This window comes from Dipteris shenzhenensis, chromosome 18 (assembly GCF_047967505.1).
Source record: "Dipteris shenzhenensis isolate YYH24624 ecotype China chromosome 18, Dip_SZ_1.0, whole genome shotgun sequence".
NCBI classification, from domain to species: Eukaryota; Viridiplantae; Streptophyta; class Polypodiopsida; order Gleicheniales; family Dipteridaceae; genus Dipteris; species Dipteris shenzhenensis.
The window spans coordinates 18,381,769-18,404,519 of NC_141613.1; the positions used below are offsets into that span (position 1 = coordinate 18,381,769).

Here is a 22,751-nt window from a genome sequence, read left to right on the forward strand (position 1 = left end):
TGTAGTTGTTGGGTTGAAGAATGTGCTAATGGACTAAGCTATAATGCAAGAGATAATATTTCATCTCTAAATGATTCAACTGACAGTTCTCTTACATTATTTCCCGATTTTGTTGTGCCTACCTCTATAGCATTCTCAATTCTATCTCAAATATAATTCTGTCATTACTTTCCTCATTGTTACCCATTCCTACAACCTCTGCAGCTAGCCATGATGGTAAACTACCCTAAGTTGTTTAAGCAGTCATCGGATGATGTTGATGCCCATGTTATTTTGTTTAAAAATGCATGGCAGGTCAATGATCTAGCCATAGTATATGCAAGTCAAGCCTTAAAAAGTCAAATTATGTCCCAAAACTCCAAAAAGCAAAGGCGGTTTGGAAAACACAATATGGCAATGCACACTTCAACACCTATGATGCACTACACAATGCCTTTTTGGCAAGACACTAAGAGGAAAAGACAGCTATTCACGTTCTAGCAAAGTTAGGCTAGATGGACCAAGAGGACCTAGTGGTTGATGAATATACAACCAATTTTTGGCATCTCCAGCGATGACTAATGTTAGCCAATCAAATGGATCTGAAGTTTTGATACTCTTATTTTGTTCATGGTTTATTGTGAAATCTAAAACATTCTATTGCATCTATAGTTATGGCATGGTAGAGTATGCAATTTGGGCTGAATAAGTAATGGTACATAAAGCCAAGTGTTCATGCAAGCCTAAGTCAAAACAAATTCAATCTAGTAAAGATCATGTTTCTTCAATTTGCACAATAGTGATTCAAAAGATGAAGAGGCAAAACATCATGAACAGTGATAATCAAGTAGGAAAGTGGATAAGCTGACTCTAGAGAAGTCCATTGCTAGAGCTTGCATTTTTTAAGATGTTACGATGGCCAAGCTATGTCTTTGACCCAATGTTTGGTGTAATCGATGCTGGAACCATGGACATTTGGTCATAGAGGAATGTGTTCTCAATGCAGTATTGTGTGCAATCTTCCAATCATCGATGCACATGATGGATGCTTATTGATACAATGGTAGGCATGCAACCACAATGGTTTGCTGGGGTTATCGTCACCACTGTAGCCCCATCCCTCTTACACCGTCCTAATAGGATAATCCAATTAGGTGCATCGACTAGTCCAACCTAGATAATGTCCTGTTAATAGCAACACACCAAGTGCCCCACTCGGGCAAATCGTATATTATTACTACCCATACTCTCACACATAAAAAGTCTAGTTATGAAAGAAGCACTAGGTTGAGAAAGAGAAAAGTATAGCTCAACATGAGGCATCAATGATGCCAACACCACAAATCAATAGGGTGTGCTCTAGTGAGTAGGTAATATAGTATATTAGTGATGCCATGGAAATGGTTGTAACAAGGGAGCTGAGTGTTCTATCAGAACTAGCATTGCCAGATCAACAATCTAACAATAAGGGAAAGAACCCCATTGATTAGAAAGCACAAGTAGACATTCATGCTAAGGTTTTGGAGTAGGCTCATGAATCATGGCAACCTCTAGTGGCAAATACCATATTTGTGGCTATCGACTACTTGCACTAAGTGGGTTGAAGAATAGGTTATGCATGGTAATTCGGCAGCATCATTGGCCAAAATAATCATGACTAGGTTCAGATGTCTAATTGAATCAATTATTTCATTAGGGTGGGCATTTTTTGAATTAAGTTATCTAGGATCTTGTTACTTGTCTCATGATCATTTACATCAAGATGATAGGGTACTACCTATAGGCCAACCAACAGGTGGAGTCTTCCAATAAGATCCTACAAAAGATAATGAAGAAGTTGGTTAATGAGAACCAAATAGATTGGGAGGAAAAGCTTCACTCCAACTTATGGGCATTTTGAATAGTATACAAAATAGCCATCATAGTAACTCCATTCAAACTTGTCTATGGTGTCAAGGTCATCATCCTAATGGAGTTCTTCATACCGAGCCTCCAAACTATCGTGTTCAAATAGTTAAGTCTAGATGAATCCTTTTCTCATCGGATCAAGCAACTGCGACAACTACATGAGGATTGATATGTTAGCTCCTACATTACAGATGCAGTCCAACAGCATAGAAAAAGGTGGGTGGCCACCAAACACGCTTGAGACTGCACAACCCCTACACAACATGTACTCTAGTTAACACCTACAAACATGTACTCTAATCAGCCCCACTCTCATACACAATTCTTAAACTTATCCTCTATAAATAATGCCAAGCCATTTCTAGGAGATACCAATGAGATTTCCATGCAAAGTTCTTGCCAAATCTATTTGAATTTACTGACATACATTTTTAAAACCTTTAAATTAGTAATCCACAAAATCTGATTACAATGAATTCAGATCTAATAACTTCATTATAAAGATAAATTTGAGCACATAATCAAATTTCATTACAGTGCAAATTAACAACATTTTGAGAAAATGAAATGTACATATTAATTCTCAATGTAAATACAAGGTGGGTGGTATACACCATTACAGTATGATTTTACTCTATAAGACTTTGTCTTTCTCTGCCTCCAAAATGCTTGAGCCATAGCTCCTTCAACTAATTTGACCATGAGGTTTGTGCTCTCAATTTTAGGTCATCCTCACTTGTCCTTGCACTACTTAGTGACTATGTTGACACCCGCCGCTCCTCCTCCATCTAAGATTGTCATAGCATTCTTATCCTAGTAGGACATGGAAAGTACTACGTTGGTGTCATCACTCTTGAAGTACTGGCCCAGTTTATTAATTGGTACCTTAAGGAGGTTTTGTTCCTCAACAAGGGGTTCTCCTAACTTGGGGTTCACATTATGTTTACACAAAATTCCATCTATCCTTTCAACTTGCCCATTTGTAGTAGGATAGTATATGCTTGAAGTTTTATGTTTGATGCACATGTATTTCATTAAGAAAATGGGAACCATGATATGAAATAATCTTTGTTAGGGTTACCAAAACGTGTGCATATCCAATCAAAGAGGAAGTCACTTACCACCTTACCACATTGTCTCTTGGAACTACCATAGCAGTGATATATTGGGTGGCAAAAATCACATATGTTTTATTTATTGCATTCACAAGAAGCGGACCAACAAACTCCATTCTAACTTGTGAATACTTCCATTAAGTATGAAAAAAGAGCAATGCTCATGGCAAAAGTACATCATGTATAGGATGCAAAACAAAATACCCTGAGTGGGTAAATAACATGCTCATCAAGAAGAGTAGGTAAAGCACCAAGATTGAGGCTGAAAATGCCACGTCAACCCTATGGTGGACTCAAAGAAAAAAGAAGCACTCCACTCCCTGAGGAAAAAAGTCCTTGGGTAGAACCACCATAGAAGACCCCTGTATGATCAACCAAACAGCCATTAGAATTGAAGAGACATGGAGGTAGGAGAATGCTAAGCTAACTACTAGGAACAGAATGGAAACATGGAAAGCATAATGGAAAGGCAAAATGGAAAGCAAATGAAAGAACAAGTGCTAGGCCATGATAACCAAAACACTTACATGATATAAAGCTTGATGTTGACTGATGTAAATGACTCAAGACAAGTACAACAGTATATAGTGTGACACTAGACTCTAGAAAGCCATATTGTATATGGGATAACTCCCAATATGACACGTGGCATGTTTAGGGCTCACTAGACTATAAAACACCCCCTAGACACCTAGTACACTCATTTTTTACTCACTTTGGCTTCATATTCCAACACCCCCCCATGAAGGCAAGGTGAGAGACTACTGGAATGGAACCAAGAATAGAACATGACCATGACGGTCATCAAAACTGTGCATGCCGGTCTAGAACTAGACATGGTTCCCACACAATCTCAGAGGCAAGTGAGCATGGCTCAGAGGCTAGTGAGCATAACATGCACCAACATCCTAGAGCTCTCAAGCTAGGCCTGATAAACAAATAGACCTATCAAAGCCAATACATATGGCTCCCACAGTACATCCCCCCTTGGCTTCATAACAGGACATGTTAGGAAGCCACACACCAAAAAAATAGGAAAACCAATACACCTTTTTAGGAGGACTATCCAAGGCAGAGGACCTTTAGACTCAATAAAAACCAAACACTCAATACATATCATTTTAGGCAAACTACCCAGGGTAGAGGACCCCAAAATACATCAAGTTGTAGGAATAATAAAAATAGATCTCTTAGGAGTAAGAGATGTCCTCCAAGTAGCTAATGCACATGTGTACAGATCGCTGCAAGTCGATGAAGATGTCAATGAAGCACTAGGCATGGATGCCCCAAAATATGTGTCAGTGAAGTCCATGGGGTAGCTACATGGAGCACTCACATGGTGACTCTCAAAATGGATGAGTGAGGGTCATCGAAATTAAGATAGATGCCGGAGGTGTCACGAACACTTCGAGAATCCAATCAATGTGGATTATGGGCACAATGAGCACTCGAAGAGGTAATCAGAGAAGTAAATGTAGTTCACATCAAGATCACTTCAAGAGAGTATGTTTACCAAGTCCAATGGAAGGACTTCCAATTGGGCAATGCACCTCACAATGCCGTGCAAGTCTAATTGAAGAAGAGATGCCCCTTGCTGGGAGCTCAACAGAGGGACTAGCTTGTGTTGCAGTTGATGGCAGGCAAAAGTGTGAACGCAGCAACAGTGTGGGCAGCAGTAGCAACTAGGATCATAGAAATGGTGGGGGGTTTTGGAGCAGTAGAAGCGGGTGGAAAGAGGAGAAAATGGAGTGCAGAAGAGGCTGGAATAGAGGGCAAAAAATGGCAGCTCAGTTGGCTGAGCAATGGCAGGAAAAACATGGGATATGTGGTAGCTCCAAGTCGTGCGAGAATCTCAGCATCATGTCGTAGATGGGTAGCTTCACATTGGTGAGGCTTGGGTAGGAGGAGAAGAGCTCACGATGGAAAAGAGGAGAGCTCAAGGGAGAGGTCAAGTGGAGGAGGGAAGGTAGCTTCATGGCTACTCTCTTACCTCAACCTCTTGGAGGTGGCTCTAATACCATATGAAGAGACATGGAGGTAGGAGAATGCCAAGCTAACTAGGAACAGAATGGAAATATGGAAGGCATAATGGAAAGCAAATGAAAGAACAAGTGCTAGGCAATGATAACCAAAATACTCACATCATATAAAGCTTGATGTTGACTGATGTAAATGACTCAAGACAAGTACAACACTATATAGTGTGACACTAGACTCTAGAAAGCCATGGTGTATATGGGATAGCTCTCAATATGACACGTGGCATGTCTAGGACTCACTAGACTATAAAACACCCCCTAGACACCTAGTACACTCATTTTTGACTCACTTTGGCTTCATATTCCAACAGGAATGTGTACATGAAATGTCCAAATACTAGAAGTGCCTCTATGCATCTGGATCTACATATGTGCCACCTTGAAAATGCTCACTAATCTCTCTAAAATGTATCCACTGAGGCAAGTGGAGGTCTGTAAGGAGAATGAGGAACTTCAAGTAGCCAGGGCTAATCCAAACCTAGACCTCCAACGGTTCACTCTGCTGCAATCCCTCCATGAATAGAAAGACAAAAGAAATAGTGAGTTTTCTATTCCCGAGGGACTTCAAGAGTCTCCTCCCAAAAGATTTTCGCAAGTCTATAGAAATCTAAAATTTCTCTTAATGAGGAGCTCTGTTGGGCTCTTTCTTTCTTGAAACCTTGTGTGGACCCATTATAGAAGGTTGTTGAGCAATCCAAACATCATGATTTTCCTTCAAAATGTGGCATACACCAAACTCAAGTGATAGCTTTAGTCAATGAGAAGGTGACTACCCCACCATCTTAGAAAGAATGGGAGTAAGCAAGAGGAGGAAGAGGTTTTTTGCAATCCTATGCCACAAGAAAATAGTTTGAGAGGAGGAAGAGGTTCACTTTTACTCATGCAAAGGACTTGGTTGCACAAAAATAGTTTGAGTGGAGGAAGGGGTTCACCATGCAAAGGACTTTTACTCATGCAAAGGACTTGGTTGCACAAAAAGAGTTTGGTTGAAGGCACTTTTGCTCATGCAAAGGACTTGCTTGCACAAAAATAGTTTGAGAGGAGGAAGGGGTCCACCATGATCCTACACCACAAGAAGAGCATTTTTCACTGAAATAAGGGCATGGATGCATGGGGATAGTTCGAGAGAACATTCTGAAGATGTTTGGAACTTAGCTTTTTGGAGCGAGAATTTGTTGAAACGATAGGAAAATCAAGCAAGCATAGAAATAATCTAAGCGTCCCATAAAATAATTGCTTGAAGTAGAGAGTATTCAAAAGGGGGGTTCTGTGTCACAATTATTGATATTGAGTAGTCCAAAGTTAAGGACTATTAACATGACCACATTTGGGTTTGGCACTTGCCCCACTCATAAACATGTAATAGAGCACTTAAGGGCACTCAAGGGTATTTTTTTAATGGGAAAACTTACATGCCGTTTATGTGCATGAGGAGATTTATAAAATAGAAACTTAACATAATTTATATATGTAGATTTATGAAGGGGTTTCATAATTTTAATATTAAAAATATAAACACATACATGGGTTTAACCAATTACATGACAAAATGTAAAAATATAAGAATAGGGGTAATTTTTAACACATGCTTGCTCGCAGATGGTTTATGGGTTTATCAAGAGTGACCCCTTGAGTGCAATTAAAAGGTAGAGGATGTTAAAATTTGGCTATCTTTTTTGCCAAAATAGACATTGTCTTCTCACTCCCTATTATGGGAAACCTTGCTTTAAATTTGGTGCAACAAATCGGCCAAAAATTCATAGAATTAATATTATGATGCACACAATTTTTATAGATGGTGTAAAAAGGCATGATATTCATCTAAATCATGCCTTGTCTTTTGATTTGATCTGTAACATTATGCCATTTGGATTTGATAATCAATAGATGGAGGGATGTTAAAAAATCATCTTTTGGGCCAAGACAACCAAATTTTGATAATTTACAAAGATACAAGAATGTGAAATGTCATGTTTTGGGCCAAAAGAGGTAGTGCGTTAACACCCTTCTAGTTTTGGCCCAAAAGATGACACTTTCACATCCCTGTATCTTTTGATTTACAAGTCCAAATGGGGTCATTTTACAAATCAATCAAATGGAAAAATGATTATTATGCCGTTTTGCACCATCTAGTAAAATTTCATGCATCAAAATATGAATTTGTGGTCAATTTGTTGCACTGGTTTGATTAGTGGGATGTAAGAGTGAATCATTGGAGAGGGATGTTTTTGCAGTAACAAAGAAACATGGGTTTTGTTCCAAGAGTGAATAGAGTTAAAAAAGCTATTTACATATGCATGGAAGGTAGACTAATCCATTCAAGGAGTCCTTGGAAACACCCCACTTATGTGGAAGGTTGCATTGATGATCTCAATTACTATGGCGGAGAGAGAGAACTTGATTGCACCAGGGTTTGTCATTGATACTAATGATGACTTGGCACTGAAACATACCAACTCTCTTATGGGAGACGTGAAATTAGTGTTAGTGGCTTTCAAGTTATATGCATATTTAACCTTCTAGCATTGGGGAAACATATGGACTTTTGAATACATTATATATTTTGCTACTCAAATAAGGGATTTATGAATCTTTTATTGTTTTGTATCGCTCTCATTTTTTGGCTCGCTCTCTTTTTGTCGCTCACTTTTTGGTAATCCTCATACCCTAGGTGGTGGAGGGAACAAGAGGGGGGCTAGGGGGAGAGAGAGTGGGGACAAGGGGAGGATGCTCCACCAATGAGAAGCCAATATTGTTTCCTCAAAATGTTAAATGCCCAAGCCTTCCTATTGGCTAGTTCCCTAATCTTAAGATTATTGGGTTACTTAAAATCCTAATCCAAGAGGCCCCTTTTGAGTCTAAATCTCCCCTTATGCATAAAGTTGTTGATGCAGAGTCACACATTATATATAATATGACAGAGTTTTAAAAATCCTAAAAATTAGACAAGTATGTCAAGAACTTTTGGCCTAAGGCTATTGTGGTTAAACTTGGGGTTCTTGATGACCTAGCGTCTAAGGGAGGCCATACTATGCAAGCTATACCATAGAGGATGGTATGCTAGAGAGAAATGTGGCAAGAATGTTATACGTAGTCAAAATTGTCATAGATGATGGTATGCTTAAGAGAACAAGCAAGAATGTTACACCTAGTCAAAATTATCTTAGTCTGAAGATCATTCATTAGAGCTCTGATAACCCATGTGCAGAACATCCAAATATTGAGAAGACATGCAAGCTCATTAAACGTAAATTTTTTTTGCCAAAGATGAAAAAGCATATTAATGAATGTTACACGATGTTTCTCATGTCAGCCTTTTACAGTCATTAGAAATAGCTAGAGGGGAGAGCATCTCCATGGATTTTTATTGTTGAACTGCTGCAAACACAAGGAGGATATGATCCATTCTTGTGGTGATTGACGGAATTGTTTATGAGTAGTACATAGAGATATGAGAATCACTAGTCATTTCTGGACCGCAATATTTGATACACTCATCAGTAGCGCATAGAGATACGAGAATCACTAGTCATTTCTGGATTGCAATATCTAATACACTTACGAGTAGCGCATAGAGATACGAGAATCACTAGTCATTTCTGGGCCGCAATATTTGATACACTTGGGCTAATCTAAGAATGAGCAGTGGGAATCATCTCAAGAAGGATGGTCAGAGATAGAGAGTCAACCAAACTCTTGAGGATATATGTTTCATTAAGGCAAAGCACATCCTTCACTTGCAAAGTCCTTGCACACAAGAGAATGTGTGAAGTTACCACCTCGTGATATTGTGGGCCATGGTTAATTCTACAAAGAACTGGTAAAGTATTCTATAGATTAAAAGTACTAGGTGATTCAATGGACCAGGGTGTGTTTTAATGCTTAGGGACATATAAATAGTCATGCGCCTAGGGACAAGAAATGACTATTGGACTTCAATGTTAATTCCTAAAGGGCATGAAAAGTTAAATTCATATATTCCTTAAAAGTTTCCCAAAGAACCACTTGAGGGAAAAGAGCCATCTAGGGAAAATTGGGGGTTAACCTCTATCCACATGGGTACTATCATTTGTGTTTGTATGGAAAAGAATAAAAGGGAGCCTTGATGTGGAGGCATGCTTTGAGTCACACAGGCTAGGAGAAAAACATGTCTCAAATACCTGTGAATCTATAGGACACAAATTTACGAGACAATAGGAATGAGACTTAATTGTAATAGATTTGTGCCCAAGGATTCCAAGTCCTTCTGGGCTCACTCTCTCTCTCTCTCTCTCTCTCTCTCTCTCTCTCTCTCTCATACTTATATTCTACCTCGACATCAACCCTTACAAAAACAAGAGCTATTGTCAAACGAGCTCCTTTTGTCTCTCCTTAGCCATCCAATGGAGTTTGCCCCATAGACATCATACATAGGTCCAATCACTTAGATGGATAGCTGATCGATTGGTAGATGACTAGGGGCTTCCCCTCATTGTTCCCTTATTTGGGTTTTCTCCCTCACACATAGCAACAACGCAATGTACTTGTTTTTCCTCATCACAAACATCATTCTTGGGTATGGGGGCCCATTTACGGCCCTGCCCTTAGCTTTCATTGTGAATTTTTTTAAATCTCACAAACCCTTCAATCTTTCTTAGACGTTAATAAATTCTCTCTCTCTCTCTCTCTCTCTCTCTACATACATATACATACGTACATACGTGAGTGTGTGAATCCCTCCCACGCAAAAGAACCCTTCTCTCACAAGATTTCCAAACGAGGACATGCATTCCTACCTAAAAAGCTGGGAAAACTCACACATTGAAATTAAAAAAGCATCTCCCTCAGATGCTCCAAGTCTAAGACCGAATCCACAACATGTTGATAAACAAGACTCCTGAACCTAGAATCAAACTTAAGCCTCCTTACAACAAATTGAATCGCATTCACTCAACAGGCTAAATGCATGAGGACTACATGACCCATGTCCCTTTAGGGTGCCCTTTAACTCCTACCCACTACTCCATGTATATGACATTTGCGCACACATGTACATGCTTCAGCCCATGCCAATGACCACATACATCAATATAGACTTCACTAGTGCCAAAAGGGCAAGGTCATAGAATCACCAAGCTCACAAACTGTTTCACAATCAACTCCACAAATTTAAAATCTGCAACAATTGGCAATGTCATAGACATACATCATGCACACAATCTAGCTACAAGGCCATGAGTCTATTCGAGTAATTGATCCATAGGTTGAACTATATAAATTGGAGCTTTGAAAGTTTACTTCCAATATTAGCCTGCAATGGTTCAAGCTACATGTGGGCTACAATATATAAAGCAAGCCCCATGGAGCCTCAATTCTTTATCCAATTGAGTATGGCCTTGTGAACCAACATGCCATTGCATCTACACAGTCATTCGAGGCAGCCATGTTTTCATCTTCTTGCAATTCATAGAGAGCAGTGAGGAGGTCTTCATACACGAGCATTGGGTTGTAGACCCCCCTCCTAATATTTATTATCCTTGATGTAGATAGTCAAAGATCCCGACAAGAATTTGTGTTCAAACTCTACCACTAAGCCCCAGCCTCTAGTATTCTGGATTGACACTTCAAGCAGGGCAGAGGCAGACTATATATTAGTCTGGAATGTAGCATCCCTTCTTCCAAATCAAAAGTAATCAGCATATTCCAAGTATAAAACTCAATTTCATGAGACATCAGTACTTAGAGCTTTGAATATGAAATCTAGAGAGAGATATTTTAAGGCTTGAGACAGGATTCACACCCGTTGCACATGAACTGTAGTTGCTGTACTATACGTCGTCAAAGACAAATAAGGTGGCAAACTACTAAAGCCCTGCTATGCTGAAGATGCCACGTAGAGGTGCCCAGGAAGGTGATATGTGGATCATTAAGAGGGAGGCAGAAGAAATATGGCCTTGACTTTCAACCAGAATAGAAAAAATGTAACACGTATCCCTAGACCACTGGTAAGGCCAACAAAGAGAATTTGAAAAAAAAAACAAAGGTACACAATGCGGGACACTCAAACACAAAAGAGAGAGACAGAGGGGAGAGAGGGAGAGAGAGACCTTAGGATACTCCACAATAGAATTAAAATAAACGATGAAATAAGCGCTCTTACTTTACCCTAGCATAAGCTGCTGTCTGGATACGAGAGAATCCAGAATCATACATTAATCTCTGGAAGCATACTCAATTTTACCAGACTTCAAGCAGACTCTAGAGTCTAGACTCAAGTACAAGCCCTTTTGTGGAGCATTACATACTAAAATATCACACAAATTATCTGATCTTATTCCCCTATTACAACTTAGAAGCAGAATTAAAGTGTCTCACTTAAGCCCTTGATTATTGACCAAGACCGAGCTCACAAATACACAATTAAGGAGTAAGCTGAACAAATCTTTGCATGTTGCTTACTCAAATTGAAGCAATCAATTCAATGTTTGTTAGGATGAATATATTCACCATCAAACAATTTTGAGCTGGGCATATTGTAACAAATCATCATAGCACACCCAGCTACATCAAGCGTTTTATAGTACGCCCAGCAGAACATTCTTACACCCCTTGTACAGGCTCGAAATTGTAACGATTCATCTCAGATGTGGAACCCTTCAAAAAAGACTTGCACAGCTGCTGCAATATCTCACGATCAGGTTTGCCTTCCTTCAAAGACGCCCTTGCCTGATCCACTACATCTCCCTGCATCCAAAAGGCAAGTAAATAGCCCCGAACCACTCCTGAACAATCAAACCAGACCTGCTTTTTTCACAGCTCAACGCCTAGAACCAATGTTCAAAGTGGGAACGGAATTTCAATAGAAACAAAAGGCTGAATTGGTTTCTTAACGCTCCCGACACACACAAGGACGACTACGATAGCCAAATCAAATGCATTCTAATCCACCAGGACGCACCGGCATGATATTCTTGTTGAAACACATATGGAGTATGTCCAAAGTTATGTCGTCAGTGTATTCAGGATGGCCCTGAATACAGAGGACATGGTCTCCTACTGCAAAGATCTCAATGCTCGTCTTCGCAGATGAGGCAAGAAGTTCTCCACCGGGTGGCAGTTCCCAAACCTGTTGCACAGACCGTCACATCAATATCGTTTTTGTAATTGGTCAATGATTTCCACTTTGCAGCAGCACTTATACAAGAAACTTCTACAGGAGAGATGCGCATTGGAGGCTCTTGACAAGCTAGTTTGAACATCTTACGTTATCTTGATGTATCTCGATAATGCTAATTGTCGAAGGAAGCTTCAGCCCGTAGCGCTTCGAAACCAAAGCATCGGCAATTGTGACCTTCTTGAGGCCGACCTCCCACCCAACAACAGCTCTGCCCGTCTTTCCTCCCAGAGCGCGACTTATCACCTATCGAAACAACACAAACCGTTCCAGCAATTAAGAAAACCTGCTGTGGGACGGTGGGAAGATGCGTGCTGATGAATAGCGCTTGCGCGCACAAGGGCGCATAAGAGATTCATGCAGCCCACAAGGCTTCAATTGCCGTCTTTGGCTTGGATTCTCCGGCCTTGCAGAGCAGAGAAAATCGAAGGAAAGGACATGCTTCGAGCGGGTAGTTTGAGAATCATCCATCCCCCAGTTTCGACGGTCCTAGTACCTGGTGCCCGAAGCATATTCCTAGCAGCTTTCTCTTTTGCTTGTGCACTTTCCGAATAAGTTCGCACAACTTCAGTATCCATTCTTCATCACTATGTGCATCATGGCAGCTTCCCGTAACAATGAAACAGTCGTACTTGTGCAACTCCTCTTCCGAAGGGAAGACCCCATCTATCACCGGAAACATGTCCCAAGTTTCGCCGGGATCGCTCAAAAGTCCTTTGAACAGAGAGAATATTCCTCCGTGAGCCTTTCTGATGTACTCCGAAGCATGGCCTGCGAGCAGAACGGCAACTCGGCGACCCGTGGGCAGGTTCTCGACTGTCATACTGGCGCCAGGAATCTAAATCATCCCAAGACAAAGCAGCCAAGCGCCAATGTCCCTTATATTGCCGGAAGCACTAATCAAGAGAGCATTCAAACGGGCGTAGACAAGGAGGGCCCTCGGAATGGACGTTACTACGGCAATGGCAAGGTGGGTGCTTTCGGCAGGAGGTGGAAAAGGCTACTTTCACAACAGAAAAGGCAAGGGGAGGAGCAAAGGGGCAGGCAAAAGTGCAAGGGAGGGGGAGATAAGCACGATTGTCGACACGAGATTTCGATGGTGCAGACCAAATGCTGATCGTTTAGGCCAAATTGTGAGGCTGGAAGGGCGGCAAAGCAGGGAGTCAAGGGGCGAGATACTCGCAAAAAAACGCACGCAGCAGAAAGCAGGGAAGATGCGGTTGGCACTCACGGCAATGTGGCAGATGCAGAAAAGGGAGGAGACGAACCTGCACCCTTTGTGGGAGCGTGCTCTCTCCCTCAAGATTCCCTGTCCACTGTCAAGATGAAATGGCTATGGTTCCGGTGATCCCAGAGCAAGATGATGATGCTTTCTCATCTCAGATTCTTCATCGTCTCTGGGTGAAGAAGGATGGATGGCTATGGTGAAGATCAGAGATTTGGCTATGATTTGGCTATGGTGATGGGTGTTTCTACTGAGCAGGAAAAAGAAATGGTGAGGGTGATTTGAGAGAGAGATGAATGATGCAGTCTCATCTCAGATCATGGAGCATCTCTGAGTGGGAAGGATGGCTATATTTGAATCCGAGATTTGGCTATGGCAATTGCGAGATTTTGGTCATTTCAGATAAATGATCTCAGATATTTGAAAGGGAGGCTATGGTGAAAGAGAGAGATTTGGCTATGGAGATTGGGGGGGGCAACTCAGATTATTTGGGTGAAAGGTGGCTATGGTGGTGAATCAGAGATATGGGCAATGGTGAATCAGAGATTTGAGAAATTTATTGGCATGTTTGATCTCTTTCTCAGAGGCGATTGAATTGATCCAGAGTGCACGCAGCATGCATGATTCAATTCCAATGTGGGTGCAAACTCTGCACACAAATAGAATAGATGTATTATCTCTTTGTCTTGTGCCACAGAAATCCGGTCTTGTTACCTTTCCTTCTCATCGATCAAATCATCAAGAATCACACGACTTCCCTTCCCTTCCCTTCCCCACGCTTCTTTCTCTGTCTGTCTCCCCACTTGTTCATTCTCCTTCTTTCTTTGTCTCTCTTCAACTTTCCTTCTCATTCATCAATCACATGCAACTCGTGAACCGGTGCCAACGCCCCGCCTCTCTCTCTCTCTGTCTCTCTCTCTTTCTCTCTCTCGAAACTCTCTTCTTTATCCCCTGCGAACATGCCCAACTCCTCTTTTTCTCTGCCGCTCTCTCGCCACCTTCATCAATTCCTCCCCCTTCCGTCTGCACGACCACCTTTTCTCTCTCTCTCCCTCCCTCCCTCTATTTGCCTCTCTGGCCACTACTCCTGTTAACCCAACCTGTCGCTTCCTTCTCTCTCTCTCTCTCTCTCTCTCTCTCTCTGTAGCCACTACTCCTCCTATTAACCCAACCTGCCCAATTCCTCCTCTTCCCTCTGTCGCTCTCGCGCTCCGGAGCCCACCTCCACCCCTATTGAACTCCACTCAATGGCGCTCTATCTGCTCGCTCTCGACGCCGGCAATGGCCGAATAGGCATCGCCCATCTCCATCCCTTTTACCCTTCTCTTTAATAATGTTGGATGTACCGTTCTCGGCACGGACATGCATGCTTCCACTAGCATCAACATTTCTTTGGGGATACTTTTATACTCTTATGCTAGCAACTTTTTTTTGTCACTAGCAAGCGCCAAAGATGGGAGATGACATGCTTTACTTGTGCTTCACTTGACACTCCGACAAAAGCTTACTTGTGGATCGAATCTTACACATCTTGATTCCTTGTAATTTTCCTTGGATATAACGAAAAGCTACATTTGCTCACCCACATACAGGTTGAAAACCCATGTGATAATGTGAGTAAGGGGTCTTGTGTTGTTGCTTTAAGTCAATGAAATCACGATGGAGGTGTATCAATGAGTGGTAATATGATAGGGGATTGGAACTTCTTGACAACTAGGTCAAGCATCCTAAGCTTGATTTTCATGTGGCCATAATCTTCACGAGTTTGGTTCAACATTGGACAAGATTTTTGTATGTGTGCCCAACCTTGAGTTTGTGTTTTATCTGGTGGTATCAAATCATTTGGTTGGATTGTGAGGTGGAAAAGTTAATGTGGGTGTCGAATTTTTTTGCTTGATGAGGCCAATTTTGATATAGGAATAGTTTTTGGGATTTAGGTGTTTGTTAGGCTTTCTTTGATTTTGATCATGGTTCTAAGGGCCATAGTTCTATAAGACATAAGGCTTGGTAGCCCTTTCAGAAGTGAATTGAGTGCAATAGTGCACTCCTACATATTTGTCTCCTAGAGTGAGAGAGACTATTTTGACACCCATCTAAAGTTCACTCCGAGATGTGACCCCAATAGACTAAAGACTCATAGTTAAGATTAGATGTTATGAAGACTAGTCAATTTGTTATAGCCACCATTTTAGGTTTGAAGAATCCTAATTGCTATGAACAAGTGATGAAACCTTAGCATGCATGGGATTGGACCACATATAAGCTCGTTACCTCTGCCAATGCCTCCGTAGATATTCCTCTAGTGTAGAGGTCGAGAAAGGTTTATATTCTCTGATGTATACCCTCTGGAAGGGTGCTATGTCTAGTCAATTCCTAAGAATGCCATCCATGTGTGATGTAAAGGATATCACAAGCATGCATACATCATTAACGGTATATATCTACTAGTAGAGTTAGCACTATAGCATTGCCTTGGGTAGGAAGACCCAATATAGTACTCATACATCCATCTATTGTGCATCCATTCCCCTCTCTAACTAAAAACCGAGGTTGGGGGGTGGGGGGTGGGGCACACTCGTAGAGTGGGTGGGTGGGTAGGTGGATCTATGTGGGTGTGTGGGTGGGAGACACACACAGAGTACTTTAGAAGAACAACTTTCACATTGGGAATTGGGTACCCACCAATCTATTCATATCAAGGATAATCATGTTGTGGATGCGACCAAAGAGTTTGGGAACCTAATGCTTTACAAGATAGACACACCTCCCCTACTTGGAAAAGCATTCTTTCCCCTTGGAATTTTGACATGTGATATTAGGCTTGATCAAATGCTTCTACTTATTCTTATCTACATGGACCCCATCATTAAAAAGTTGTGTTGAAGAAACATTCGTGGAAAGCTGCACTCAAAGTTTGTAGCCCCAGTACATGGGCTGAAAATAAGGGGTATTATTATCCTCAATGTAATCCAAATATACATATGTAAGGCTATTTTGAATCATGTCCTAGGTTTCATTATCCGGTATATGAGCTTCAAATTATTCATGAAATTTGGGAGTTCTATATGAAGGGGTCAAAATTCATTGATGCATCACCCTACCACATTAGGTTCATCTTTTCCTTACATTTTCTATGGAATATATATCTCAAATGAATTAGCTCATTTGGTACTATATAAAAATTTTCCATATATATTGCACAAAATTCAAAGGCCCTCTTGAATTTTTGTTGTGAGAATTCAAAAGCCCTCCTCTGGTGTCAAGTCAAAACGTGCACCAAAACCCAAAAATCAAAGCTTCTTAAGCCTTACTCCAAGTAGAAAAGTATAGTTTTTGATTAAGTAGCTCTTAAACTTCTAAAAACCTAATAATAATGTTTAAATCATATCAAAGCTCAAAACTCTTATGTCATAAGATTAACCTACGCTTAGATATGTAGAAAATTCAAAAAATTGCGAAGCATTGAGAATGTAGTCTCGAAAACAAAGAGAGATAAGAGTTAAATAACAACTTAGAAACATAGAAACAAATGTGTAGAGAAATAAACTTTAAAGTCATATAAAAAGCCATAAAACTTAGAATCAAACTTAGAAATGTCCATACGTCTCGCGGTGTCTGGTGTGCCCTCGGCAACCCGTGAAAATTTGGAGGAGCAGTTTTCGATCACGCCTGGTTGTACTCATAACCGCATCAGGTCTGCAAGGTGAGCAGCAGCCTCTGGTCAATGGACTTCGTTGTTACAGCATGGTTCGTCTTCTTGGGAGAAGCGAGTTTTCGTGAGTCTACCCATGGGGCCAACCCTTGCTCTCGTGAGTAGGATGGTACCATCAGAGTGGGTACATTTGCCATTACCTTCGAATGTTCATCCCCAGAGGAAGGTTCTTGTGTAACTCTTCGTGGGGGGGGAATCGGTTCCTGTGGGATCCCTCGATTGGTCGTGGTTTGTCCAGAAACTTAGAAACAAACTTAGACATAGAGAAATAAAGAGAATCAATCTTAGAGGGATAGAAAAAACTTAGAGACTTAGAGGAACAAAGAACATTAATCTTAAAGACTTAGAGGAACAAAAAAAATTAATCTTAGAGACTTAGAAATAAACTTCAACATAATATTTAATAATAAGTATATTAAGTACTCGTCAGATAGCTGGCAACTGCCAGCAGAAGATAGGTGCACGAAATGTTGTCTACACTCTTCTTAAGTCTGATAAACTTTGAAAGGAAACAAAAGATTGGTTGGACCTAAGGATCAATAGACTTTTTGCTCATATACCCCTATGAGGATGAGTGGCTTTCATGATCACAGAAACCATCACAATGTGCAATGTCAGGCAGGGGGGCTACTGTCAGATTTGGAAAATGCATAAAGATGGCCTCATATAGTTGCTACATCCAAATCACAGTGTGTCTGTCAAAGAAGAAACTATTGTCAAAGGAAAAATATGTGTCGATTATCCCTTCTCCGACAGTGGAGTCCCATCTTGCAACCCATGGTCATTTGGTGAAGTGGGAAATATGATTGTGGTGCAACCATGACCTCAAAGGCTCTTGAGAAGTATTTGATAGTAAGAGGGGCTTGGAAGCATGGACGGACGCGACAAGATGATGATGAAGCTGTAGTAGGTGGAACATCTATAATGGAAGTGGATTGGTTGTGGATTCAAGCTAAGAGGATTAAGAAGAGATTGGGGATGCCATGTTGATGAACATGAAGCACAAAGAGGCAAGCGGAAATGAAAGTGAGCTCAAAGGCTGAAGGCTGTAGAGCAACAAATGGAGAAGACATAGTGTAGAGGTCCATGCATCCAAACTAATCCCTTTAGCTTGCATTGTGCAATGGATTGTCTTGAAATGAGTGCTGCAATTCAATTGAACATAAGTGCAGTCTAGGAGTTTGTGATCCTCAAGTTGAGTCTATAATCCCCCGTAATTAATCCACCTAATATGCCATTCTGCTGTCGTGGATGTTGAACAGTTTGAAGTGGCTGCATTGACGACTGAGGTGCAATCACCAAGTAAGTCTATGGTTTTACTTGGCTTGCATTGAGGAGTTTTAGGATAACCTGTCCCTAGAGGTCATCCAATTAAACTGCTAGGTTTTCACTTCAATACCTTGTATGGGTCATTCCATCTAAGCTTCAAATTGGTTTCAAAAGGACCAAGCTTGGCATTATATGACAAGAGAAGCATCCCTTTTCCAAGGTGCTTAGGCAGAATGTGCTTGTCATGCCAAGCTTTCCTAGAGTATGGAATCACTTGTTGAGACCAAGCTACTTAGAGCCATATCTCATCTAGCACAGCAAGCCGATGTAACCATTTCTAAATAGCCTTTGGTCGAGGTGATGGCCGACAGCAACTCATAAGCGTGGTACCAAAAATTCCAATGGCACCACTACTTCTAGCCCGAAAGGTCATGTTGAAAGGAGTTGGATTAGTTGTTACCTTCTATGCTATCCAATAGGCTCATAGTATTGCATGTGGCTTGAAACTGGCTTGGTGTCCAAATCATGACTACGGGTACTTTTGTTGTGCTAGTTATGATCCGTTTCATTGTCTTGTTGAAGGACTTGACTTAGCCATTACACCAAGGATAGGAAATCGTTGCAACTCGATGCATCACCATGAATTCCTTGGTCAAAGATTCAAAATTTTCATTCATAAAATGTGATCCTTGGTCACTAAAAAGTTTAATTGGGAAGCCATAATGACATATGAAATTTTTAAATAAGAACTTGGCTGTACTACGAGCAAGTTGTCATGCAGAGCCTTGGCTTCAACCCACTTGGTGGTATAATTTGTAGCTACTAAAATAAACTAATTTTGAGAATACTGTGCTATTTTGAAGGGACCCATAAAATCCAATCCCCATCTCTGTAAAGCTTCTCATGTTTCACTTGGAGGCATATGATCCTATGGAAGAATCTGGCCTACTCGTTGGCAGATGTCACACTTAGCACACCAAGCATGGGCATCCTTAAATAGAGTTTCCCACCATAGCTGGGATTTCATCATACTCTATGTAGAGAATCCAATGGCAAACAATTGTGCATTTTGGAGCTTGGTGTAGCAACTCCATAGTCTATTTATGAGTTAGGAAAACCTGACCAAAAATATTCTCCTATGTGGGACTTTCTTGTATAGGAAAAATCTTTAAATCGAATTCTTGTAATGGATGCAACGATCTGACCACGCATCCTTAGATGACTGTTTTGTTGATCAAATACAATAATGCTTGGTGGTCTACATAAAAAGTGATTTGATTCCAAGAAAATAGCGTTGGAAGTTTTGTACACTATAGACCATACCAAAGGCTTCTCCTTTGGTAGTACTGTAGCTACACTCAATCAATGTCATCAACCTGCTTGCATAGTAGACCAGTTAATCTAGTATGCCCTCTAGTTGAGCCAGGATAATCCCACCAGCATTAGTCAGATGACTCAACATGAGCATAAAATATGATATGCCACCTTGCTTGTCGTAGAGTATGTGTCTTAGCGGCCTGTTTCTTGAGTTCATGAAATGCCTTAGCCAACTCCTTAGAACACGGGAACTTGGTATCTTTCTTGGTCAGCTCATACAAAGGACCTGCAATCTTTGCAAATCTTTGATAAATCATCTATAAAATCTTATAAAACCCACAAAGGACCTTGATTTTACTTGGCTTGGTGCAAAGCCTTCTTTAGAAATCACATGATCGAGTACTCAGGAAACTTGGACACATAAGACACTCTTTGCCAAGTTTAAGGATATACCTTTTTTCCAGCAACTATCAAAGTGCCCAAGTATTCAAGATGTGTAGATGCTATAGCATACACAACACAGAAATCATCCAAGTAGATGGTAATGAACTCAGTCATGTAATCTCTGAAAGTGTCTACTTGAATATTTGGAAAGGTGATGGTGCATTTTGCAACCCAAATGGCATGATCTTGGTGGCATATACACGACACTCTATAATAAATGCAGTCTTTGAGTAATCCTTGGGGCAATTGATATTTGGTTATAGCCACACTGTAGCCATCCATAAACTAGTGCATCTCGTGACCGGCAACCCGATCCAAGGTTCCATCTATAAATGGGATTGGGAATGGATCAGGCACTGTTTGGGCATTCAACTTTCTATAGCTGACAGAAACTTGGAGTTTAAGAGGAAGTCGATAGAGCAAGTAAGAAAAAGAGAGCGAGCCCAAAAAAGCGACCGATAATTTGTTGAAGCAATAGAAAAATCAAGCAAGAAAATAAAGAATCTAAGAAATAATTTCTTGAAGTAGAAAGTATTCAAAAGGGGGGTTATGTGTCACATTTCTTGAAATTGAGTGGTCCAAAGTTAAGGACTATTTTAACGTGACTCCATTTGGGTTTGGCAGTTACCCTGGGGGTCACTCATAAACATGTAACATAGTTGCTCCCTATCATGGGAAACCTTGCTTTAAATTTAGTGCGCCAAATTGGCCAGAATTTCATATTCTGATGCACACAATTTTTTTAGATGGTCCAAAAAGGCATGATATTCATCTAAATCATGCCTTGTTATTTGATTTGATATGTACCATTATGCCATTTGGATTTGATAATTAAAATATGAAAGGATGTTAAAATTTCATCTTTTGGGCCAAAAAATAAAAAGTTGACAATTGGCAAAGGTATAGGGATGTGAAAATGTCATCTTTTAGCCCAAAATAGGGAATGCGTTCCTTGTTTTGACCCAAAAGATGACATTTTCACATCCCTGTATATTTTGATTTACAAGTCCAAACGGGTTTATCTTACATATCAAATCAAATGGCAAGGCATGATTTAGATGTACCATCTAGTAAAATTTCTTGCACCAAAATATGAATTTATGGTCAATTTGTTGCATTGGTTGGATTAGTGGGATGTAAGAGTGTATCATTGGGGAGGGATGTTTTTGCAGTAAGAAACTTCGGGTTTCGTTCCAAGATTGAACAGAGTTAAAAATGCTGAGCATTTACATATGCATGGAATCTAGACTAATCCATTCAAGGAGTTCTTGGAAACAGCCACTTGTGTGGAAGGTTGCATTACTATGGTGGAAAGGAGAACTTAACTGCAGTAGGGTTTGTCTTTGATACAAATGATGACTTGGAATGAAACATACAAACTATCTTATGGGTGTTATGAAATTAGTGTTAGTGGCTTTAAAGTTATATGCATATCCAGCATTGAGGAAACATATGGACTTTTGAATAAACTATATTATTTTGCTACTCAAATAGGGGATTTATAAATCTTTTATTGTTTTGTATCACTCACTTTTTTTGGCTCGCTCGCTTTTTGGTAATCCTCGGAGTTTACCATTTTTCTTGGGTACCACCATGATAGGGAATAGCCAGACATTTCTATCAATAGCATAAATGAAACTTGCTTGACTCAGCTTGTCAGCCTCCGCCTTAACTTGGCATAATTCAAATTCATGTGGTACTATTGTTGCCTAATCGGCTTGGCATTTGGGGTGAGAGGAATCTAGTGCTGACATAATTCGGTGGTACTCCCCCTATTTCTATGTAACTTCAGGCAAGGACATCCTTATATTGTAGAAATAAATCCCTAATTGCTTGGAGTTGATTGCCAAGTAAATATGCACTGACAACAACTGTGCATGGATCTTCCTTAGTTTTCAGATTAAGCTCTTGTGTTGGTTTTGGGATTGATTTCTTGGAACCCAACCGAGCGATTATCATTTGTGGATCGACTAACTCTCGTTCCCTAATCACATCATCTATAAAGTTGTTGGGATAGGAACATTGTTGCCTCGGCCAACTTCTTGGCCTTCGGCTCTTCTTTTGAGATCAGTGCAACCTGGAACATAACAATATCACCAATAGGCAAGATTTGCAATTCCATCAGCCATGACTCTACATCCTACGGGAGCTGTCTTTGACCTCCAAGTCCATTAGTCGATAATTTCTCGGGACCTTGCTTGGATTAGTGGGAATTCAACCTTTAGTCTCACTTATTTTGATGTTCATCACATCAAATCCCCAATCATGCATGACTTTGGCACTTTTGAGCCATGTTTGACCCAACAAAATAGGATAGGCATTCTCTTCAATACAAATAACCAATAGGCTGATTGTTCCACCAATAGCAATAGCAACACCTTGAAGCATATCTGTGAGTTTTGACTGGGTGTTGATCTATGTAGATCTGAAATGGAGAAGGCTTTAAGTGCTTGAACTTAGTTGTTTAGTGATGGCTTCAAAAATAATATTACCTAACCTACCACCATCAATGATTACGCTTGAAACATTTTGCTTTTGAATCTTCATTGTAATGATAGGTACTTCATCATCCACCCCCATGGTATTAATG

The 22,751-nt window shown here is 40.5% G+C and overlaps 1 protein-coding gene across 1 annotated transcript; it reads right to left on the bottom strand.

Moving 5' to 3' along the window:
- Positions 1 to 11,165: 11,165 nt before the first annotated feature.
- Positions 11,166 to 13,880, bottom strand: LOC147890893 (gamma-glutamyl peptidase 3-like). Its single transcript, XM_087390002.1, has 4 exons — positions 12,691 to 13,880; positions 12,285 to 12,440; positions 11,979 to 12,146; positions 11,166 to 11,764 (listed from the first exon to the last, which is right to left on the bottom strand). The coding sequence occupies exons 1-4, from the start codon at positions 13,015 to 13,017 to the stop codon at positions 11,621 to 11,623; spliced, it is 795 nt and encodes a 264-aa protein (XP_087246128.1). The 5' UTR covers positions 13,018 to 13,880; the 3' UTR covers positions 11,166 to 11,620.
- Between the last annotated feature and the right edge of the window lie 8,871 nt (positions 13,881 to 22,751).